The following is a 24829-nucleotide window of genomic DNA, read 5'->3' on the forward strand; positions in this document are numbered from 1 at the left end:
ACAATTGCAACCATTTCTATACCAAAATTGAATTTTTAAAAGCTTTCAAAACTAGTCTTCGGTAAAAAAAACCTCACATGGAATTGAGGTTTTATATAAAGAAGACCATTATATATATATACAACCCTTGGAATTAGGAAAAATGAGGTCGACAATAATTTGCCGACCTCAATCTTTTTGAGGTCGGCATCAGGTCGGCAATAATTATTTGATACAAAGGTGTGACCATAAAACATAGAAAGGAGGTCCGCAATTTTTTCCTGACCACAAACACTTTCAGGTTGGCATTGCCGAATGCTGACCCTAATTCCGAGGGTTGTATATATATATATATATATATACATATATATATATATATATATATATATATATATATATATATATATATATATATATATATATATATATATATATATATATATATATATATATATATATATATATAGAGGATTCAGCAGGAATGACAGGCTATAGCCGCATCCACCTCCACACCCATTTTTGGTAAAAATAAAGTTAAATATTTTTATGTTTTTATTCAGTTATTCATTTAAAAACTTCTCAAATGATATAATTTTGTAAAACTGTTTGTTTTACTAGTTAAAAAATGAAACTAATTCATTCAGGATATGCTAAAAAATTACGAAAAAAATAGTTTTTGAATTTTCTGATGTAGAAATAAAAAGTAAAAATCAAACAAGTTATTTCTATATACTATATACTGTTATGTACTGTATGCTATAACTGCTCTGTATTAATAGTCCGGACTATTATATACATAATAGTCTGGGTTTTCAGTATTCTTTGGAAATTTGGAAATGTATACAATAAGAACTGTTAGATAATAGACATTTTCTTTTTTGTATAATCACACATTTTGTTTAATTGATTGATAAACTAGTTAGTCATACTTTAAAGTTGTTTAAAGTAGTGCATATTTCCCTGTAAACTTACTAGTTTTTTTTGAAAAAGGCGGCAGCTTATTTAATATGCTAATATTGTGTAAGTGATACAAGTGAAAGTGAAGAAACTGCGTTTGATTTTAAAATTGAAGATATTTTGGGCTAATTTATTTAAAATAAATATATAAATAATTTATAACTGCATATATTCCTTTTGTATGATAAAAATAATACTATATGATTTCTTCATATTTTATTTTTGTTTTTATACTTGAACTATATTTAATACATTTAAGTATATTTTACAGCAATAAACCTGATATATAAAATAATACTGCATTTAATACCCTTCTATTGGTTCTATTCATAAAAAAATGTAAAAAAGATTTGTTTTATTTTTAATTCATATAAGGCTTTTTTTATACACGCCTATATTGCATAAGAATATATTTAAGAAGTAAATATACCAGAATCTTAAAAAATCTATTTGTACTAAGTCTCTTAGAAATTAAAAATTAGATTTCCTCAAGTTTCAACTTACATATCACATCAACATAACATATTTTCTCCTAATTTCCGAAAAGAATATAAAATCAATTACAAAGTCATAAAAGAGTATGATAGTAAATAGATCAGAAACGATAGTAATAATTAAAATTTTAGTCTAAATAGTTGGAAAATAGTTGTAAAAAAATAGAACTCTTCGGTTCAAGGTTTATTTAAAAAAAGATTATAGTTTTCAGAATATCTTAATAGCTTAGAGATATCACAGTTAAATTTTTAAACTTTAATTAAATTTACAAAGCTCAAGAAAAATGAATCAACTAAAGAAGCGCAATAAAATATTTTATTTATTTTAAGACAATATATTAATTATTTTTTAAGATAATATATTAGTACTCATATGGATCTTGCAAAATTCTTACATTCATTGCAAAAAATTTAAAGAAAATGTCAAGATGTTTGAATAAAGAAACGTGATGGTTGCGAAGGTTGTTTTTCTGCCATTTTTTGCATTGCTTGCAAATTATTGATTTTATTTTTTCTGGAATAAACTCAACAAAAATCCGATTATAAAACCGATAAAACTGGAGAATAAAAGAATAAAGTCTGAATAAAAATCGAGAAAGAATACCAAAACAAAAACATAATAACAAAAACTCACTAAGCTTAGTGAGTTTTTGTTATTTTGTTTTTGCTCAGAGTTATTAGTGTGCGCTCTACTTTGCTAAGTAGAGCGCACTCTAATAACTCTGAGGGAAAGATAAAAACTGCATTACCAAAGTCCTTTTAAATGATTTGTCACTCTCCTGCTTGTTAATAAAGCGATTGTAGAAATTTTTATATACAGGGACATTTTCATTCACAAGGAAGAATAAAAATGAATGAACTTTTATAATAAAATAATTAAGATCATTCGTTTTTATAAAACAACTATTTGATGTATAACAGTTTTTTATATATTGTTGTTATATTAGAACGATTGATTATATTTTAACATTTGAATATTGTTTTTTATTTATTATTTATTTTATATATTTATATATTTTGTATATTTTATATATTTATATATTTTATAAATTTATATATTTTATATATTTATTATTAATTCTAAATTATTAAATAAAAATTATATATAAAAAATTAAAAAAACATTAGGTTTTTTTTTTGCAAGTTGCTTTTCTGTCTTTTTATCACTAAAAAAATATTTATTATTACAATTAAGGTTTTTATTATACCTGGCATGAAGAATCAACAAAATAAAATTTAAGCATAAAAAAAAATTTAATCGAAAAGAAATAATTTTGATTTTTCAAAAAAGCCTGTGCAAGACTATCTAGACAGGCGGCCCGAGAAGACCAGTTTAAACGGGCTATTCATAGCTCATGCACTCATTTACTCCTGCCAAAGCCTGTATATATATATATATATATATATATATATATATATATATATATATATATATATATATATATATATATATATATATATATATATATTTATTTATTTATTTATTTATATATATATCTCTTTAAAAGTCATTTCTTGTTATACGATATGTTTATAAATATAAATTGATTTCAATAAAAAAGGCAGCGTACAACTATTTTTTTAATATATTTTGGTATAATAATATATTAACGATATTTTGCTGACCTGTTGTGGTCAGCGTCATCAGTTAATGAAAAAAATGTTACAAAATAACATAAAATCAACCGCTTAAAATAGAAGACATTATAAAGCATAAAATATGAAAACCAACCAAATAATATAATAGTGATGTCAGTTAAATTTTTGTCAAAATTGGTCCCCAAGTTTTCGTTTTCACATTATCCTTGTCATCTCTATTTAGAACAGGTTGCCCAATACCTATCTCGTGTTGAACTCTTGCTTTTTTTTATTGCCAGGGATTCTCTAACTTTTCTTATCCTGTATTCTGGAATGACTGCCAAGGTCTTAGGATTCAGCCAATCAAAAGTACCGCGGCATGTTCAAGAATGTTCTGTGGCTCTTGAACTCAACCATTTTTGATTTTTACAGGCTCTTTGATGTTCCGCACTTCTTTAAATGATTTTCTTTCTGGTCCCACCAATATATATACTTCCACACGAGCATTTAAGCTCTTAAACACCCAGATTTGAGTTCGGTGGTAGTTTTGTTTTGTTGTTCCATAACATGTTATTTAAATTGGGAACTGAAATAAACATAGCTCTGATGTTTTGTTTCCTATATTGTCTTCGGAGTTTAGGGCCAATAATAGGTATCCAAGGTAGTTTAACAAACTGCTTATCTAATTGTTTAGAAAAAATACGGCATAATTAATCTTCATAAAATCCTTTCATTGCATTTGTAATAGAAATATCTAAAAAGTTAAGTTTTCTTTTGTTTTCTAGTTCAACAGTATATTTTATGGAGGGGTTTTGTTCATTTAAAGTTTTAAGAAACAGTTCTTATTTTTCTTTCGAATCGAAGCAAGCATGGGTACTGTCTACATAGTGGTACTTTTGATTGGTTGAATCCTAAGACCTTGGCAGTCATTCCAGAATACAGGATAAGAAAAGTTAGAGAATCCCTGATGATAAAAAAAGCATAAGTTCAACACGAGATATGGTATTGAGCAAACCGTTCTAAATAGATATAGTGAGGATAATGTGAAAACAAACACTTGGAGACCAATTTTGACAAAAACTTAACTAACGTCACTATTATACTATTTGATTGGTTTTCATATTTTACGCTCTTTAATGTCTTCTTTTTTAAATGGTTGGTTTTATGTTATTTTGTAACGTTTTTTTCATTACCAGATGTTGCTGACCACAATAGATCAACAAAATATCGCTAATATATTATTATATCAAAATATATTTTAATAATAGTTATACACTGCCTTTTTTATTGAAATCAATTTTTTTATATATATATATATATATATATACTGTAAAATTGCCTAAGTTCGGTCACCATGTAACTTCGGTCATTTAAGAAGAAATATAAAAAAAGCATGCAAAACTCAAGTTTTACTAACTTTTTTTTTTCAAATAATATTTGTAATTAGTTGGTAAATATGAATCCATAAAAATGAATTTAATATTTAAATGCAACCTGCTGAAATAATTCTTTAGCAAAACAACAGTTTGAAAAATGTATACTATTAAAATCTAAAATAATCAAATTATTAAAGTAAATGATCATATTCAATCTTAGTATTATGAAGAATCACCAAATTAATTATATTTACAAAAAACAATTATTAATTTTTGAAAATTAACTACTTTTTTTATGAAAATTAGTGAGATACTCTAACTTTGGTCATTCACGTATAAACAACGAAGGAGACAATTAGCAGTAATATTGTGAAATGCTGATAAGTGTTGCAAATGTTAAATTTACCAGTAATTTTACCTGTAAATTTGCCAGTATATTTTGACATTTTTATGATGGATACACACCATGGTATTTTATTTGAATAACAAATTTGTTCATAATTTCAAAATTAACTGACAGTTCTTTGAGTTCCTAAAAATATCAAGCTTGTGACATTTTTTTTGGAGATAAAATAACAGTTCAATAACAATTATGGATGCGTTGCGAATCCTGTGGTGATTGGTTGTGTGGATCTTGTTGTTCTACTATGGTCAATGATACGTGCAAGAATTGCCAATAAACATACAAAGCTCATTTACAGCAAAGTAGTGTTTTTTTGTTAATTGAAAAAACCTTTTTAAATTAATTGAAAAATATTTTTTTTACCAGTGGCATAGCAAATTTGATGATGGCCAAAATAATAAAATAGTTGACTAATCACAAAAAAAATTAAAAATACTACTACTTATATTTAAAAGGGTCTCTTTTTTTGTGCTCCTTCCAATGACGTAAATAAATAACTAGATGTCTAACTTCAGGATTTTTATAAAATAAAAGTGAAGCCGATTTATTTGTTTACTATTTTAATCAGCCATTATTATATCGGGCAGAAAACAGTAAATATCATATAATGTAGAGAGTAAATCCGTGACATTATTTCTTTTGCCTTGCTAAAGTATTTATTTAATTCGATTATTTTCATCACAAAATGGTAAATTCTTGTGCTGCATATGGATGTTCTAATAGATATATAAAAGGTGGCACGAAATCCTTTCATAAATTTCCTCTTCAAAATTCTGAATTATGTAAAAGATGGATTGTTGCTTTGAAACGTGAAAATTTTCTTCCATCCAAACACACCTGTATCTGCAGCGACCATTTTTTAGAATCAGACTACAATTATTGTATCCCAGACAAAAAAAATCCAAGTCTTGATCATCATCAAAAGCCTATTTTAAAATGTAATGCTGTGTCATCAGTTTTTATATTTTATACAAATATTCAAAAGACTAAAAGGAAACTCCCGTCAATACGAACATCAGTAAATTCATTATCTAAATTTGATCCTTTATTAAAAAAAACAAAGTTTGATGTTTACCCTGCTATAGACAAACCCAGCAAAGAAATTAATTCAACACATAATGATCAGCCAGAAAGCACTATTGAAAAAAATGACCACACCAGTCAATCTCCAACACAATCTATAAGATCTTTATCACCAGCAAAAGAAAAATTAAAAAAAAAGTGAAGTCTTTACAACAAAAATAAAGAAAAAAAGAAAAGAAAATCTGTTCTTTACAAGACATGGTTTCCCTTTTAAAATCTAAAAATTATTTGACTACTGATGCTGCCACTGTTTTAAGTGAAAATTTTTTCTGGACTCTCATATGAAATCATTAAGAACCAATTTTCCAATCAAAATGTTAAATTAAAAGGTCACAGATACAACGATGAAGTGAAAAAATTTGCTTTAACTCTTCATTTTTATTCTCCACGTGCGTATAACTTTCTTCGGCCAATGTTATGTCTTCCTGCTGCCAGTTCAGTTTATTCCTTGATGTTTTTTCATATCTTGGTCATAAACAGAAAACAGATATTAATTTTAAGCATTTTGCTCTTATTATTGATGCTATGGCAATCAAAAACAGTATAACTTATGACAAAAGTTCAGGTCACTATATTGGTTTTTGTGATTTTGGTAAAGATATTTCTATATGTGAACCTGATACTCCAGCTACAGTGGCATTAATTTTCATGTTAGTTGGTTTGCGAGGACATTGGAAAACACCCATTGGTTATGTTTTATCAAATAAAGTTAAAGCAAGTGATTTAACATGTTTTATTAAAAATATTTTAGATGTGGCTTTGACATATGAACTTTGTATCAAAAGTATTACATTTAATGGTACTAGTACAAATTAAAATTCCGTTGTCCCATTTGGATGTAAGTTTGGCAAAGTCATAGATGATATAGTTAGTACTTTTTCATATAACAACCAACTGCTCCACATTTTCCTAGACCCATGCCATATGCTTAAATTAGCTAGATATTCTCTAAATGATTTGGGTGTTTTTATTGATGATGAGGGCCACTATATTAAATGGAGTTATATAAAAGCTTTGTTTGAGTTACAAGAGCTTGAAGGTTTGAAATTTGCAAACAAACTTTCAAGAAAACATATTGAATTTCATCGCCACAAAATGAATGTCAAAATAGCTGGCCAAACCCTTAACAGCTCTGTTGCTGATGCAATTGAGTTTTTAATGGTATCACAGCATCCATCTTTCTTAGGAGCAAATAGTACAATCCGTTTTATAAGAGTTATTGATAAATTATTTGACATGCTCAATTCCAGAAATCCAAATGGTAAACACTTTGAGAAACCTCTATATCTTAATAATCAGCTTTATTGGAAAGATTTTTTAAGCAATACGATTACTTATCTGAGCAAGTTGACTGATATTAATAGCATTCCATTGCTTTTACATCGAAGAAAGACATTTGTTTTAGGTTTAATTGTAGATGCTAAAAGCACTCTAAAATTATCCACCGATCTGTTAACGTTTCATGAGAAACCATTTAAGTATGTTCTAACTTACAAATATTCCCAAGATCATCTTGAACTACTATTTGCTTGCATTCGTGGAAAAAATGGTTACAACAACAATCCTGATGTAATGCAGTTAAATTCATCGTTAAAACGGATTCTTCTGCGAAGCTCCATAGTTGGATCAAGTCATGCTAACTGCCTGATGTTTGAGCCATATTCTAATGGCTCTATTTATTCTCTTAGTTGGAAAAAAAGATTGTGTTCTGTTGATAATTTTGACCAAGAGGATATTGACTTGGAAGAAGTTTTTTTGTACTGCGCTGAACTTCAAATGTCTAGCTACAAAGAAGCAATATTTGGATATATCTCTGGTTTTATAGTCAGAAAGTTAATAAATACTATTTCATGTTATGTTTGTGCTCAATCATTAACTGATATTTTATCATACGAACATTCCTATGCGAAATCTTATTCTTCATTAAATAATGTGAAAGATCGTGGTGGTTTGCTTTTGCCATCAAGGGATGTTGTTTCTGTTGTCGAGTCTTGTGAAAAAGTATTTAACTTCTTTATTAGTGGTAAAGATTTTAAAAATCCAAAAATAACTTAAGATAAAAATATAGAGCATAAGATGATCCATTGTGTTAACAAATTAATTATTAAAAAAAAAAGTCTTTAAAGGATTTGATAGTCATGACTTAGAATAGTGGACTGAAAATGAAGATTTGCATTCCAGCCAGCTTGTTAGAAAGATATATGAATATTACTTTAGAATTGGAATGTTCAGATATGCCCAGGATTATACCACTAAAGTTCTAAGAAAGTCCTCAATTGGTTTAAGACAACAAACTAACAAATTAATATTGTTCAAGGGTTTATGAATATTTCATTTTATTGTATAAAACTTTTATTAAAATATATTATACGATGTTTTAGTTTGATGTTCTAAATGTTCTTATGTTTTTAAATATATATTTTTGTGGCTATAAAAATAACAGTTTGTTTTAGTTTGTTATAACAAACTAAACATACTAACAATATCATGTCCAATCTTTGGCCAAAAAATATGAATGTATTGACTGTGTGCTCACTAAATTGATCGTCTGTGATTCTAATCATCTTTAATTCCAAGAATAAGGACGTTAAAGTTGCCAATATCTTTTCACATGAACGTGATTGCTAAAAGCTTTTTGCCCTATATAATAATGGCTTCCAACGCATTAAATTGGCTTCACTAAAGACGGCGAAGTTAGATATCTAGTTATTTATTTATATCATTGGCTCCTTGTTTTCTTTGGTGCCCTAAAAGACTTTTTTATTTAAGCCTGGGGCGACCCCTTCCTTAGTTACTAGTGTTACCTGAATTTATATTATAATTTTACAATAAAACAACATTTAAAAACTAGTTTTCATTATTTGTGACATTAAGTTTGTGATATGTTATTTGTGTTCATTATTTGTATTCATTATTTGTATTCATTATTTGTGACAGTTTGTGATACGTATTAGTATTTATATACCGGCTGAACTGAGATGGTATTGAAAGTTCGGTCAATTAGATGTTTTCATTTTAAATTAATTATTGAGTACTAGTTTTTATTTTTCATTTCTTTATTTTTATAATATCAATTATCAATATAATTTTCTATATGTTTCAGGAAAAAAAATTAAAATTTTTTTATTTATGCGTAATAAATAAAGCTTTAAAGCTTAAGTGACCGAACTTAGCTGATTTTACAATATATATATATATATATATATATATATATATATATATATATATATATATATATATATATATATATATACATATATATATATTTATATATATATATATATATATATATATATATATATATATATATATATATATATATATATATAACTATGAATGTGTGTTTAAATAATATCTCTGACATCACACTGAAATAGCCTGCTGCTGGGGGTTTCAGTAAATACATTAACTACCTTATAGCCTGCTGCCACAACGGAGTGCTGCTACATCGACTGAAGGTTCAAGATGGGACAGCAATATTTTCTTTCATTATCCTTTTTCTAAAAGTGTTGTATAAATTAATGTAACAAAAATAAGGTAACAGTTTGTTATCTAATCACGCATTCATAGTTATATATATTATATATATATATATATATATATATATATATATATATATATATATATATATATATATATATATATGTATATATATAAACAAAAATAGTCTATAAAACTGTACAAAATTTATAAAATATTTTTTATTTAAATATTAAAAATAAATTTTATAACTTAGAGTTTCAAGAAAAATATAATGGATACACAGATGAAGCTTTGTTTAACACCCTGAAAATTGTTGATCCAGAAAGGGCAGAGCAGTTACATCCAAACAACAAACGCAAGGTTTTGCGTAGTTTAGAAGTTTTTGAGAAATTTGGTAAAAAACATTCAGAGCTTTTAAAGTTGCAAAAAACAGAAGATGGATCCAGCCAGTGGAGTATATACCTTTTTAAGTCTTTCTATTGTGTAATACTGTTATAGTAGTTTCTAAGTTGTTACAATTAGTTTAGTATGCACTGCTTAAGTGACTTATATAATTATATAATATATGAAGTATGTTAATTTAGTACAATTAAGTTTAGAACTTTTGGCTAATCTTTTTTATTATTTTTAAATTATTTGCAAACCATTCAAGTGTATTCACAGCTCTTTGTTAAGTTCAAAGGAGCAATAGCTTATTTTATTATTAAATTTATTAATACAAAAATTTTTATTAATTAAAGGTTTTATTTAAATACATATTTTGTTATAATGCATATTAATATTATTTTTGAAAATGTTTACACTTAAAAAGCTTTAATGAAAGTTTTGACCCATTTCGTGATAGAGTTTACAGTTTGATGATTTTATTTTAAAAGATTATTTTCCTTATTTATGAAAGCAATATAATTAATAAATTTAAAGAAATTCTCATCTTTATAACTTAACTTCGATTGTTAATAGTGTTTAATGTTAACAAAGAAGGTAAGAAATTACATAAGAAAGATCAATCATCCAAAATGGGATGAAATGCAGTTTTAGCTGTGAGTAAAGAAAAACTTAGAACTAGCTGCTGATACATATGGCATATTTAAGTTTGCTCTACATTGGTATATAGCTAATTAGCCAGCTCATTTTTTTTGTGATTTATGTAATAGTCTATAATATTTTTTGTTTAATTTTAAATTTAGTAGTATTTACCTATTTAATAATATTTAGGTTAGTGTAGAGTGGAGGTATTTTATAATACACAAAAACACAAAAAGTTTTTTTAATCTAATCCATTTTGATTTTTTTATATATTTGATTTTATTTATTTTTATATTTTTAGGTGGTCCCATGCGTTTTCCTAATAGTATAGTGTTTTGGTTGACTTGCGAACAAAAGATTTTGGAAAGGCGTATATCTGAGCGTGTTGACAAGATGGTGGATAAAGGATTGGTTAATGAAATACGTTTATTCTATGAGGCCTATAAGTTAGCTTTTGAACAGTTTGACTTGCATCATAAACCACTCTATGAAGAAAGTATATTTCAAGCTATTGGATTTAAGGAATTTCAAAACTTATTGAGATATGAAGGAAATGATTCGGATATTAAATTTCAATTGCTTTCCAGCAGTCTTGATGCATTAAAGCGTGTGACAATAAGGTACTCAAAAAAACAGAAAACTTGGATTAAAAATCGATTTTTAACCAGACCAAATAGTAACTCACCAAACATTTTTGAACTAGATACAACCGATTTGAATAGATGGAACGATAATGTACTTTCAAAAGCTTTGAGCATATGTGCGTCCATTTTTAAAAATGAAGAAATTTTATTTAAACCTCTTGAAAAAATTCTTCCTCAGAAAAATGTTTTAGCAAAACATATATGTAATGTTTGTGATAATCGTGTTATTATTGGCGATGAAGTTTGGCAAAAGCACTTACATTCACGTAAACATAAAAAAAAAGTTAAGAGTTATAATAAATTAACATAGCTAGAGATTTTTTAATATTTAAAATAGCCAATCAGATTGCTTATCTCTTCTAATTGGGATGGGTTATAATGTTTGTAAAATGAAGTAAGGCATTTTGTTAATTTTGCAACATCTGGATCAATAACAGGAATTTAAGCTTCAGATTTTGTAAAATGCTATTGAAGGTAAAAGTTTTGAAAAATTAATGTTGTACTAATGTCTAAATATCAAATATTTACTGCAATTTTAATTCAGCAAATTAATTAAGTTTTATTTGACAATATATTTCTTTTTTATCATTTTATAATTAGTAAATGATATTAGTACATAAACAAATGCATATTGCATGATTTAACTATGGTTATATGTTTCCAATGACATGAAGATATAGGTTTTTAAACAATACATCCCTCACATGGTGTGGTTTTATTAAAAAACAGTACATCCCTCAGATGGTGTAGTTTCATTAAAAAACAGTACATCCCTTAGATGGTGTGGTTTCATTAAAAAACAGTACATCCCTCAAATGATTTCATTAAAAATAGCTTAAAATATTAATTACCTCTATCTTCAAAAATTATAAAATCAAAAATTTTAGATTTTTGTAATTTTAGAACCTAAACTGTTTTTTGTGTATTTAAACATCTGTTCTTTATAGCATGTTGCACAATTGTTAAGCATTAAAAATCTGTTAAAAGCATTTTAATTGAAAGTGTAGCATTAAAACTATTTTATTTTCCAACTGTTCGTCATCAATTTTAAATACTATTTTTTTTATTTTTATTTTTTTTAATATAATGCCTTTTTGAGCATTTTGTTTGGGTATATAGTATAATATATGCAATGTTATATTCATATTGCAATAACCATAATGCATGACTATAATATTTGTACATATATATATATATATATATATATATATATATATATATATATATATATATATATATATATATATATATATATATATATATATATATATATTTATATATTCCTGATGATCCAGCAATGGTGAAACTTCAAGTTGAAGAAAAAAGTTAGATAAGTGTTTTTCACTTATTTATTATTGCTTTGTTCTTTAAAAACATTGAGCACTCTATTTGTAAAATACACCAAGATAATTTACATTATGTAATATATATATATATATATATATATATATATATATATATATATATATATATATATGTATATTATGTTAGTGTATTTTATATATATATATATATATATATATATATATATAAAATACACTAACATATATATATATATATATATATATATATATATATATATATATATATATATATATATATATATATATATATATATATATATGTATATATATATATGTATATATATGTATATATATGTACATATATATATATATATATATATATATATATATATATATATATATATATATATATACATATATATATATGTATGTATGTATATATAATAGTAAGTGTGCAGTTTCTGTTCTCAGCATAGATTTTGCATTAAAGTAATTTTCAAGCTTTTAAAAAAAAATTTTTTTAGCATTGTTTTACAAGATTTTAGATTTAATTGTTTTTTTAAATATATAGTCATACTAAAATGAGTGACCGTAACCGTAATAACCTGCCCAATAATCTAGCCCAGTTGCAAAATCTTATTAAGCGCAATCCTGATTTGTATAAAGAGGAGTTTGTTCAACAGTGGCGGCATTTTCAGTCAAACTTGGATGTTTTCAAGTTAAATCCATCTACCCCTTCTGAGTCTGTTGCTGAAACTGCTATGTTTATTGCCCAGGTAATAATGTTTTTATTAAAATCTATTTAATAGACCTTTTTATAATTAAGCAGCAATTATGAATTACATGATAACTGTATTACTCTCCCATGAAAACATTAATTATTTTCTTTGGGGAGGGGGAGAGGTAAAAGTAGCATCTTTAAATGCTTATTTTATTTCCCATTTCTTGTTTAAATTAAAAGAGTTTATTTGGAAATATAGTAGTGTTTTGACAAGCCACTTTAAAGTTGCAAAGATTTTTTAAATGAACTGTTTGTGGGCTGAGTCCAACTAAATGTTGTAGCTGAGTGGCCTAGTATAGCAACAGAAAATGTTTTTTCATAAATCTCTAAAAAAAATATTTTGTTTATTATTTATATACATTTTTTATATCTTAATTATCGTATATGTATATTTATATATATTAAAAAAATATATATGTGTGTGTGTATATATATATATATATATATATATATATATATATATATATATATATATATATATATATATATATATATATATATATATATATATATATTTGTAAACAATATTTGTTTAAACATTTTTAACAAGATTTAAACAAGATAATTAGACATGACAATTATAACAAGAAATTGATTATAACTTATAACATAGTTATAATTATAATCTTGTAATAGAAGTAATTGCTTAACAGGTTCAACACAAATTAAGTTTTTCTTTAAGGTTCACTTATTCTCACAGGAAATAAGTTATTGTCAATCTTATAATCTTGTAATAAAATAATTGCTTGACGGGTTCAACACAAATTCAGTTTTTCCTCTTATTTCCATCCCAGTATTTCATAACTGCTGCTTTGTGCTCAACATATTTAAAAACACTTAGAAACATTTTTGCAGTTTGTAAACCTGTAAAAGTTGATACATCCAAGTCCCTAGTATTATGACAAAGCTGTAAAGCAATACAGGTTAGTCATAGAGTAGGCTCTATATTTTTACTACTATTGCCTGCTTTTATTCCAAGTAAAATTGGACTTTTAGTGTCTTTTTTTTAGGAGAGACGGAGATTAGTAATTTGGTTTAATAATTCTGTTGTAGGCACACTATTATCATGTGGCTGATTTCAAATAAGATTTTGTTTGAAATTACATGATAATTGTGAAACAGCTCCAGAAGAATTAAACTTTACAACTTCCTTCACTGGAACAATAATTCTTCAGCTATTAGTGTATCTGAGGATTCAATTTCTGTCGAAATTGATTTTATTATTTTGTTTTGATTTTTAAAGGGGTTCTTGACTTTTTCAGGAGTTTTTTTTTGAGCTTTTAAAAAAAAGTTGGATTAGAGTTTTCATAAGTGGGCAGGGCATCAACAAAATGATTCTGGCAGACTTTGAAATATTCAGTTACAAAAAATGTTTTTCCCTTTGAACAACAGGCAATTTGTAGAAACATAATTTTCCAGATTTTATTTTGTAACACTCTGGAAAACATTTATCATTATTTCAAATACCTACAGCATAGCGATCATTAACCATGTTTTTTTGTTTTTTTTAATAACCATACTAATAACCGTTTGTTAAACCTGAAAAATCAAACAGTAAAATCCTAATTATGAACACAAAATGAAAAAAAATCAAAACTCAAGAGTTATATAAGAATAATTGAAGTCAGCATTTTTAAACAATAAGAAAATAAATACAAAACAAATAAATTTATTGTATAAATGTTTGTTTTTTCAATAATCACAATATATCTTTGTTATTTATTCATACTTTTTTCTATTTTACTGACTTGAAGTTGTAACATCAAAATATTATTTACTTAATTCTCTTGACTTTTTTTTTGTTGTTGATATTTTAATTGTATCTATGTTTGCAACCATTACTTGTATTTATGTTTTATTATTTACTTGTTTGTTTTTATGTTTATATATGTTTATCATTGGTTAATAAATTAAATTTTAGTGTAATAGATTTTATATATTTCAAGCTTTTATTATTAGGTTGGTAACTGTTATCCTGAAGAAATAGCTGACTTGCCTACGCACTTAGTGGATATCTTGTCACAGCATTATTCTGTAATGAATTCTGAACTTCGAATGACCTTGTGCAAGGCATTAGTGTTACTTCGCAATAAAAATATGGTCCCCCCACTTCAAGTTCTGCAGTTATTTTTCAAGTTGCTTAAAGCTAAAGATAAACTTTTGCGCAAAACACTGTACAATCATATAGTCGGAGATATCAAGCGAGTTAATGCAAAAAATAAAAACAACAAAATTAATACTTCTCTACAAAATTATATGTTTTCTATACTGAAAGACAATAGCGTTGTAGCTGCAAAAATGTCTGTTGACATTCTCATTGAGTTATATAGAAAAAACATTTGGAATGATGCAAAAACTGTAAATGTATTAGTGACTGCATGCTATTCCAAAGCTAATAAAGTCAAGGTTGCGGCTTTAAAATTTTTTTTAGGTAGTGATACACCAGAAAATGTTAAGGATGATAGTGATTCAGATAGTGAGGACAATGAAACCAAGGCAAAGAAATTGATTTATGCAGGAACAATCAGTAAAAAAACAGCAAAAAAAAGCCGTAAATTAGAGAAAGCATTGTCTTTATTAAGGAAGTCAAAAAAGAAAAAAAAACCGGTTTCTTTTAACTTCTCTGCTATCCATCTTATCAATGATCCACAAGGATTTGCAGAAACTTTATTTAAGTCTGTGGAGCAATCTACAGATTTGTTTGAGGTTAAATTAATGGTGATGAACCTTATTGCAAGGCTTATCGGAATACATGAGTTGATAGTGCTGAACTTTTATCCATTTTTGCAACGCTTCTTGCAACCACATCAACGTGAAGTGACTAAGCTGTTAATGTTTGCTGCTCAATCTTCTCATGAAATGGTTCCTCCTGATGTAATTGAACCTGTTCTTATGACTATAGCAAACAATTTTGTTTCCGAAAAAAACAATAATGAGGTATTTATACTTTATTTATATTTCAAAATTTGTTTTTTTTCCTTTTTTATTTTGATACCAATTTTATTTTGAATAATGTTTGTAATTAATATTTTTCATTTAAATGTTTGTAAATAAAAATTAGTTATAGTTTTTGCAATATAACTTTTTTTACATAACTTTTTTAATTAGTCTTTTCATCATTGCTATATTAACAAACATTGAAAAATAAAAATATGTCAAATAGTTTTCTATAAATTGGATACTTGTGTTCATGTAGTTAAGACTAGTTAATCTAATCCTCAATGTTGGTCTCAAAGTATAAATAAAATCATTTCAAGACTTGAATTAATTTATTATTTTCACTATTGATTCATTGACCATATACTTTTTTTTTATATATTTTTTTTTCTGTTTAACATATATATTTTTTTTCTGTTTAATACCTATATTTGTTATCTGAACACAACATTTGTTTTGATTTTGCTGTCCTTTTAAGTTCTACATTGTAGAACTCAGGAAAAAAACTTTTAACTTAGTTGTAGTAGTTTAAATCGTACCTATGGTTTTAAATACTTAATGTTCCATCAAACCCAATCAAGGTTTGCCTAAGTTTGTGTTTCAGAGTTAAAGATTTGAAAGAGGGTTATAACCACAATAAAACTTCTTCAGCCCTTTCAACCTTGGGAGATAAATTAAACTTAAAAAAATCAATATTATTTATATAAAGTAAATTTTAAAGACATTTCAGAAAAATGCTTTTTTCTCTTAAACAAACAATATGAGTATGCACTAGTTAAAAAAGAGAGGGAATATATGTTTTATATTTAATATTATCAAATGAACTTCAAAACATTTAGAATTTTTTTTTTTTAATTAAGATTTTTTTTGCATCAGATGCATCCAATTTTTGTAAAAACCAAAAAGGAAAAAAAAAAAATATATTTTTTCATGATTTTTTGATGTTATTAAAAGTTTTTTATCGTCCTAAAAAATTTCTGACATTTTAAACTCTCAGTTATAATTTTTTTTTATATTGTTTTTCTCTTTATTTTGAAAAATTTTTCCAGGTAATGGCTGTGGGTCTAAATGCAATTAGAGAAATATGTGCGCGATGTCCATTATCAATGAGTGACAATCTCTTACAGGATCTTGTGCAGTACAAAACATGTAAGAGTAAAACTGTGATGATGGCAGCCCGATCCCTATTGCAACTTTATCGGAATGTTGATCCTACTTTGTTAAGAAAGAAAGATAGAGGTGACTATTTATTAATGTCGTTGTACCTGTAAAAAGACATTACAAGATTACTATTTGCATTCAAAAACACTTGTAATAAAATAAATAAAGCCTAATGGTTAAGAATGCTCTCAAAATATTTTTTAAGTTAGGCATGGTAAATGTTTAAATCATTTTCATGCTAGATGTCTTAATTATTTTAATGTATATATTAATCAAGTAAGTAAATATTTTAAAAACAGATTAACATGTTTGGCAGATGTCTGAAAAATAATGATCATTTAAATTGAAACATGAATGCAAGTAAAAGTTCTTGTAAACAGTTCAGGCTTTTTGAAGAGAGTATTAGTAAGGATCAAAAAGTTTTATCTTTTGATCCTTTTTTAGTATTAAATTTTCTTTTGAATTTTTGTAATTTTTGTGAGCAATAAGCTTTATTGATTAAAATTAAAAAAGATTTACGTTTCTTTCATTTAAAGTTGGTGTCCTAGTTTTTTTAACAAATAATTAACTCACACATATTTTGTTATCAGAGATAAAAATGTGTCTCTTTTGTAGGGAGGGGAAGGGGAAGAGCAAATATGTGACGAGTGATAGACAGGGGAGAAGAAAAGGAAATGGTAGGGAAGATATGAATGCAAGAGTTAGATAGCAATGAAGAGTTAAAGTGCAGAGAATGCTACCGTATATTTTCTTCTTTGTTTCTGTAATATTAACAATACTTTTGGAAGTAAAAAAAACATTAGAATAAAATTAGTTTTCACATCTTTTAAAATAAGGAATATGTTTTCATTAGAAGATCTATTAGCTCATCATTTAAAATTTTAAGTTTTCTACAAATTTATATGCCTTTAGATGCTAGTTACATTAGTGAAACCACCAGACATAATGCAACCAGAATATCTGAACATTTAAACCTAATAATGCCTCTGTTATCTTCAAATATCTCTTGGCATCTATAAAATGTAAAATTTCAACAAAGTACTACTATTTCTTAGTTTAAAATCAAGATTCTTCAAAATAGAAGTTAAAAATTAAAAAAGGCATTTATATTTATATAAAAAAACACTCACTTAATACCCAAGTAAAGAACTACATTATAACAATAACAATATAGATGTACTCCATCATATCACCTATAAAATCAAAAAAACAGCTATATAAACAAACTTTAATTAATTTTTTTCTATTGTTATTTTATGTAAAAATTTGAATTATAACTTAGATATGAAGTTATCAACAATATTAGATATGAAGATATCATTATATGCCTGGTGATGTTTATTCATATAGATGAAGCATTTATTATATATGTATATATAACATTATATATGTATATATGTGTGTGTGTATATATATATATATATATATATATATATATATATATATATATATATATATATATATATATATATATATATATATATATATATATATATATATATATATATATAATAGTTAATTTATTAAGAGTATTCTTAAGTTAATAGATAGTATTTGAGAAAAAAATCAACATGTAACATGTAACATGTAAATAAAAGCAAATGAAATAACCGCATCAAAATTAAATGATCCAAAAATATGGTAATGTTTTTAAAGTCAGCCAGGTTGGCTTACTGGTACTCTCAAACTTCGTTTGGAATAACATATTTTTGAAGAGTATGTAAAAAATAAACGAGATATATTTTAGTTATGAGATATTTAAAAAAATACACACATTTGTAAACTGACATTATTTTGAGTCTAAATATCGCACCAAAACTTCTATAGTGAAAACTTTTTTCACCGATAAGAAGAACTAAATCTCCTCTTTGTAATCAAAGCTAATGTAGAGCATCTGCTATTACACAATCAGTTACATCGTCTGTCGAACTAGACAACTCTTTACCCCACGCCATGCTACCGGCACAAAAATACTTATGTTTTATTAAACTTGATTTTTGCCAATGAGTGACTAGTAATGATTGTATTACTCTTCATATATTAAAATTATTTTAGTTCATAAATTAATTTTTTTTTGACATAAATTTCGTATTTTTAAATTGACAGGTAGACCATCTAAAAACACATCAACCTTAAATGAGCATCCTGCAAAAGAGTTTGGTAGTTTAGAACCTGTTTCTTTTGTTCCTGGTGCAGAGATACTTGAATTAACAAAAGATAGTGGTTAGTTGTCTTTGCATTTGACACTTTTTTTTACTTTAGAATTTTCGTTCTGTTTTATTGTAGAATTTTACTTCAGAGGTAGATCATGAGAATAATACAGATGATGACGAGTGGGAAGAAGCTAGTGAAGATGAAGAAGATTTAGAAGATGAAGATGAAGAGGATTGGATTGATGTATCTCACTCTGAAGAAGAAAAAGACGAAAAAGAAGAAGTGTCTGATGATGAAGGTTTCTATTTTATGTATATTTTATTTAATGTAATGGTTGTATCATACCGACTCTAATTAATGATCAATTTTTATTATATTTATATTATTATGTTCATTATATAATTTTATTATATTTATTATCTTTTATTTGTAATGTAGATAAGCATGTAATTGTTGTATCTGTTATTTTTAATGTAAGTAATTTAATTTAGTTCTCATTCTAGCTTCTCTAAGAAACAGTGTTTCTACTGGCGGAATGTTCAAATTAAAAACAAATTCTTTTATTGTTTGTTAAAAACTATTCAAAGTTTGTTAAATGTGTAAAAAAGTTTGTAGTTCAAAGTTAAAATTATATTTTTATTTTATTACTAAGATTACTTGTTATAAAATTTGAGTTCAAAATAAGTGATTATTGTTCAATTGACCAAATGCTGCTGTTTCCAAAACACGTACCCATTAGCTGCGCTTTGTTGCTTGCATTTTTTATTTCATCTTTCATAATTATTTATCTATATTTGTTCAGAATATCTGTTATATAATTTGCAAGTATTTAATACTTGTACTAAATATAAGTGTGTGTGAGTTGTACCAATTGTGAATGTGTGAATGTGATACGATCTGTGAATATGAGTTGCATTTAAACTGTAATTAAATTTCAAAATGTTTTTATTATTTCATTTTCTCTTTATAGCGCTTGCTGCCGACAATGAAAAGAAAGCAGAAATGGTAAGCACAACTAGAATTCTAACAGACGAAGACTTTAAAAAAATACAAGAACAAAGTCTTTCAGAAAAATTACATGGCACAAAACGTAAAGCTCAATTCAATAGTGATAAGTCTGACATCATTGACTTGGCTCAAATAGAAAATGTGCACAAGAAAATGTGCCACGATAAACAATCAAGGCTTGCTACTGTATTGGCTGGTAGAGAAGGTCGTGAAAGCTACAGCAAAGTAAAGCCTAAACGACTCAACGAACACGCAAGCACGACAAATAAAGAAAAAGTCAAATCGAAACCTTTCATGATGATCACTCATGGTAGAAATGCAAGAAGTAAAGTAAAAAAATCTTTTCGTGAAAAACAAATCTCTTTACGTGATTCGCTCTTAAAACGTGAAGGTAAACTGGGAAACAGAAGGAAGCGATAAATTTTAAGTTCTTTTTATTGAAAAATGCGATTGAATGATTTATTAATTGTATTTTCTAATTAAAAAAAAAATTTTGATTAAACACCTGTGGTGTATATAAATATTCAAATTAATATATATTGATAAATTTATACATTTATCTATATTATTAAGTATATTTATATATAGTCAATGCAATACCTGTTTATGGTTAAAATTCATATCCCCGATAATACTTTGCAAAATCATTAATATTAACTTTACGGAAGGTTTTATTTTTCTATTCTGAGTAGATTTTATGTTAAAAATTTACAGTTTTTAAAATTTTTTAGTTATTCTTTAAACTACATTAATAGTTTTAGACATTGAGTAATAATTATACTAAAGTTAGTTGTCCATTACTAATAAATGATGATTCTATTGCGATTATTACCATTAATTCTATATATTTTTAACTTTTTTAATAATTCTTAATATTGCTAACTTTTCAAATATTCTAAAAGTATTTCTTAAAAAAAAACATAAGCAAAATAAGCGTCGCTTACACAAAAATATATAAGGAAGGTAAAAATAAAAATCGTGGGCGTAATTTTTTTTTTCTTTTTTTTTGCATCTTGATAAACTTATGTGCGCAAAGAGTTCTCAAAGATATTATTTGTTTATATTATTATTTATTCATTATTATGTATTATAGAAAGGAAAAGATTTTTTAAATATTAATATTTTATGTTTTCGATTTCAATCTGAAAAGTATTTGAACAGGCTTTAGTGTTGATATGTTTAACGATTTTTGTGTAGTTTTTTTTTTTCTGTTTTTCCAAAATTAAATAAATTAAAGTTTTTGTATTTGTTAAAGTATTTATTTTAACAATAAATATGTTTTATAGATGCTATAAGCTTTCGATGCATTTATGTAAGAGCTTAGCAAGTATCCGACCTCATACTAAAACCATATGTTTTCTGAACAATATACGTAATCTTTTAACCAGTTCCAACTTTGAGATATCGAATGGCTACCAGCCAGGTGTGAGCAGTGTTTGTGGAAGAAATCATATTAATGAAGACAGGTTTCTTATAAGAAATGTTTCTGACAAAGTTCAATTTTTTGGAGTATTTGACGGACATAACGGTAGTTACGTTTCTGAATTTGTACGAAAACGTCTTGTGATTTTACTAGAAAAAAATCTTTCCCAAAAAGCAGATGATCACCTGTTTGAAGTCGTAGAAAATACTTTTTTGGTTTCTTTTGAGGAGTGTCAGAAAGAAATTGAAAAGCATCTTAGAAATGAAAATTTCAAAGAGAAAGGTTAGAGTTAATATATATTTTTGCGCTTTTTTGTTTTTGCATTTTGTTTTTAAAATAATCATTTCATTCAAATTGATAAGCTCGTTACTGCTATGTTATCGTATTTTGAATGTTTGTGAATTTATAAACGGACTTTTTAAATTTTCAGATATTGTGGGTTCAACAGCCGTGGTTGCACTTTTAACAAATCAAACTTATCTTTCGGTAGCAAATATTGGTGACAGTAAAGCTATAGTGAGCGAAAAAGGAAATCCAGTTGAACTTTCTATTGAACATAGCCCAAGTAATCCTCATGAAGCTCAACGCATAGAAAAACGGGGTGGATGGATTGATTGGGACAGTCATTTTAATCCGTTAGTCAATGGACGCTTGTCTATTACACGTTCATTTGGAAATTTATCTCTTCGCTCTTCTGGGATTGTCAGCAAACCTACTATTCAACATAGAGTTGTCGACAACGATTCTTTTTTAGTTTTATGTAGTGACGGGATCAGCCATTCGATTACTGATCGCGAGATCGTTTCTATAATTAACCAACATAAAAATCCTGCAGATGCTTGCTTTGACCTAACAAGCACTGCTCAACAGTATGGATCAGATGATGATGTTACTGCTATTGTGGTTCCGTTGAATAAGTGGGCTGTACATTTTACTGACACTTCCCCTGTCGCTTACAGTATGTTTCGAACAATGATTGGATCTCGTTCTGGTGGATAATTTCATGTTTACTTTTTTTCTAGTGAATGATATATTTGTTACAATATTGTAAATATTTACTTATGTTTTTGTATAATTTGTAAAAGTCTTTTGTATAATTTGTAATAATCTTTAATAACAGTTAAAACATCTATAATTTGCGAAATTGGTGTATTAATATATATATATATATATATATATATATATATATATATATATATATATATATATATATATATATATATATATATATATAAACACACACACACACACACGTTTGAATTATGAAATTTATTGTCTTAAATTTGAAATATGAAATATTACTGTAATTAAAGTGGTTATAGTTAAAAACCTTTTTTGTTGCAAAATTTTAATCACAAACCACGATTTTGCAAAAAAATCGTTATTTTGTTTAATGTGTTCCGAAAACCTTCATTTCCTTTTTTTTTGTGAAGGTTTCTTCGCACTGGTATATGTTTTTGCTACCACGGCTGTTTCACTCAATATAAAAACTTTTGACGTCATGAGTTTGACGTCATGAGTTTATCACACAAAAAAAGGATTTCCGCTTAAAAAATTTAAAAATTCACTAACTTTAAATTTATAGTATTTTTTTTTTTTCCATAAACGCTTTCATCTTCAAATAGCAAAAAATAAAAGATCTATCATTCCTTGTTAAATAAATAATTTCATTAAACGGAATAAAAATACTTGATATTAAAATATTTTTAACCATTTGTGTTCACTTTTCTGTTTTTAGCGATATTTACTACATAACAGAACACTATTCTAATCTTAACTCATTTTCTATTCACCAATATGGATTTGTTAGTTTGTATGGATAGTTTAGTTAGTAGTGATATTTAATCAGATGCCACCTTTAAATCTTAAGATGCTTCGCGTCGAAGTGTATGTTAAAAACTAACAGATAGTTAAACAACGTCTTTAAAATGATAAACTTTGACAATCAAATCTCAATAGAGTTATTAGCAATTTATATGTAGTTTTCAGGATCGCAATTTATATGTAGTTTTCAGGATATATTTTTATGCAGGAGTTTTACTACGTTTAGGTTCTAATGAAAATCAGTTCATGGAATATTGTCTGATATGTCCACATATCAGACATGTGGCACCTGCAGCTGGTTTGATATGGTAAAATTACTTTTACTCCTAATCTATATGTATTCAGTGCATGAATCTTTTTTTTTTTTTTTAATTTTATTTTGCCGTATAATACTATTTACAATAAGAAAAATCGTTTACATATATAATAAATGGCCGGAGCAAGAAGAAGACATACTGTCTTATCACCGAGCCCCGTTAACATAGAAGCCGTCAATTAATATTACAATTTAAAAACTTTAAACATAAAAGTATACATATATTTATATATATATATAAATATATATATAAATATATATATACCCCACCCACTTGCAAAATGTAAAAATTTTGCTAGTCTAGAGTTTCGCTGCTTTGATTGTTGTAGCTTATATTTAACTTAAAATTTAACTATGAATAGTTTATCCGCAACTAGGGATCGTCCATAAAGTGCGTGCGCTTTTATTTTTTATTATTATTTCAGTTTACAAAGTCAGTCGTTATACAATAAAATAAACTGTTAAAATACTTTTACAAATATATAAATATAGCAGACTAACAATATAAACTAGGTTTCCGAAAGAAGATCACAAGGATCTTGTCATCGGGACCTTATAAAATATAATAAAATATATAGTTTTTTACATCTTTTTTAATATTTTTTTTATTTACAATAATTGTGAAGTGCAAGGTGAAGAATACATATATATTAATCTTTTACACGAGTTAAACTGTAAATAATATAAACTAGCAAAGAATTGTAAACAATATAAAATACAAAACGTGAGAAAAAAAATAAGAAAAAAAAGTTCACAAGTTAAAACAACAAGAAATTAAATTTTCTCAATTGATTATTAATATTGTAAAATGTTATCTTGAGAAAGAATAAAATTTTTTGCTTTGTTTTTAAAAAGATGAAGAGAATTAATTAGATCAAAATCAAAATTTGGCAAAACA

General features: G+C 26.0%; 3 protein-coding genes across 3 annotated transcripts in view; all 3 read left to right on the top strand.

Annotated features, from left to right (window-relative positions):
- Positions 1 to 11514, top strand: part of LOC100205235 (tRNA dimethylallyltransferase) — a 52199-nt gene extending 40685 nt beyond the window's left edge. Inside the window, exons 4-5 of the mRNA XM_065795459.1 lie at positions 9607 to 9807; positions 10681 to 11514. Coding sequence (XP_065651531.1) covers positions 9607 to 9807; positions 10681 to 11333 — 854 coding nt within the window. The 3' untranslated portion in view covers positions 11334 to 11514. The remainder of the gene's footprint in view (positions 1 to 9606; positions 9808 to 10680) is intronic.
- A 1345-nt stretch (positions 11515 to 12859) lies between these two features.
- Positions 12860 to 20830, top strand: LOC100207568 (protein SDA1 homolog). Its single transcript, XM_065795461.1, has 6 exons — positions 12860 to 13103; positions 15068 to 16045; positions 17095 to 17284; positions 19313 to 19429; positions 19506 to 19658; positions 20331 to 20830. Exons 1-6 carry the CDS (start codon positions 12909 to 12911, stop codon positions 20786 to 20788), a joined length of 2091 nt encoding a protein of 696 aa, XP_065651533.1. The 5' UTR covers positions 12860 to 12908; the 3' UTR covers positions 20789 to 20830.
- A 707-nt stretch (positions 20831 to 21537) lies between these two features.
- LOC100208771 (protein phosphatase 1K, mitochondrial) lies at positions 21538 to 22935 on the top strand. Its single transcript, XM_065795462.1, has 2 exons — positions 21538 to 22073; positions 22222 to 22935. The coding sequence occupies exons 1-2, from the start codon at positions 21644 to 21646 to the stop codon at positions 22788 to 22790; spliced, it is 999 nt and encodes a 332-aa protein (XP_065651534.1). The 5' UTR covers positions 21538 to 21643; the 3' UTR covers positions 22791 to 22935.
- Positions 22936 to 24829: the final 1894 nt, after the last annotated feature.

This window comes from Hydra vulgaris, chromosome 04, assembly GCF_038396675.1.
Source record: "Hydra vulgaris chromosome 04, alternate assembly HydraT2T_AEP".
NCBI lineage: Eukaryota > Metazoa > Cnidaria > Hydrozoa > Anthoathecata > Hydridae > Hydra > Hydra vulgaris.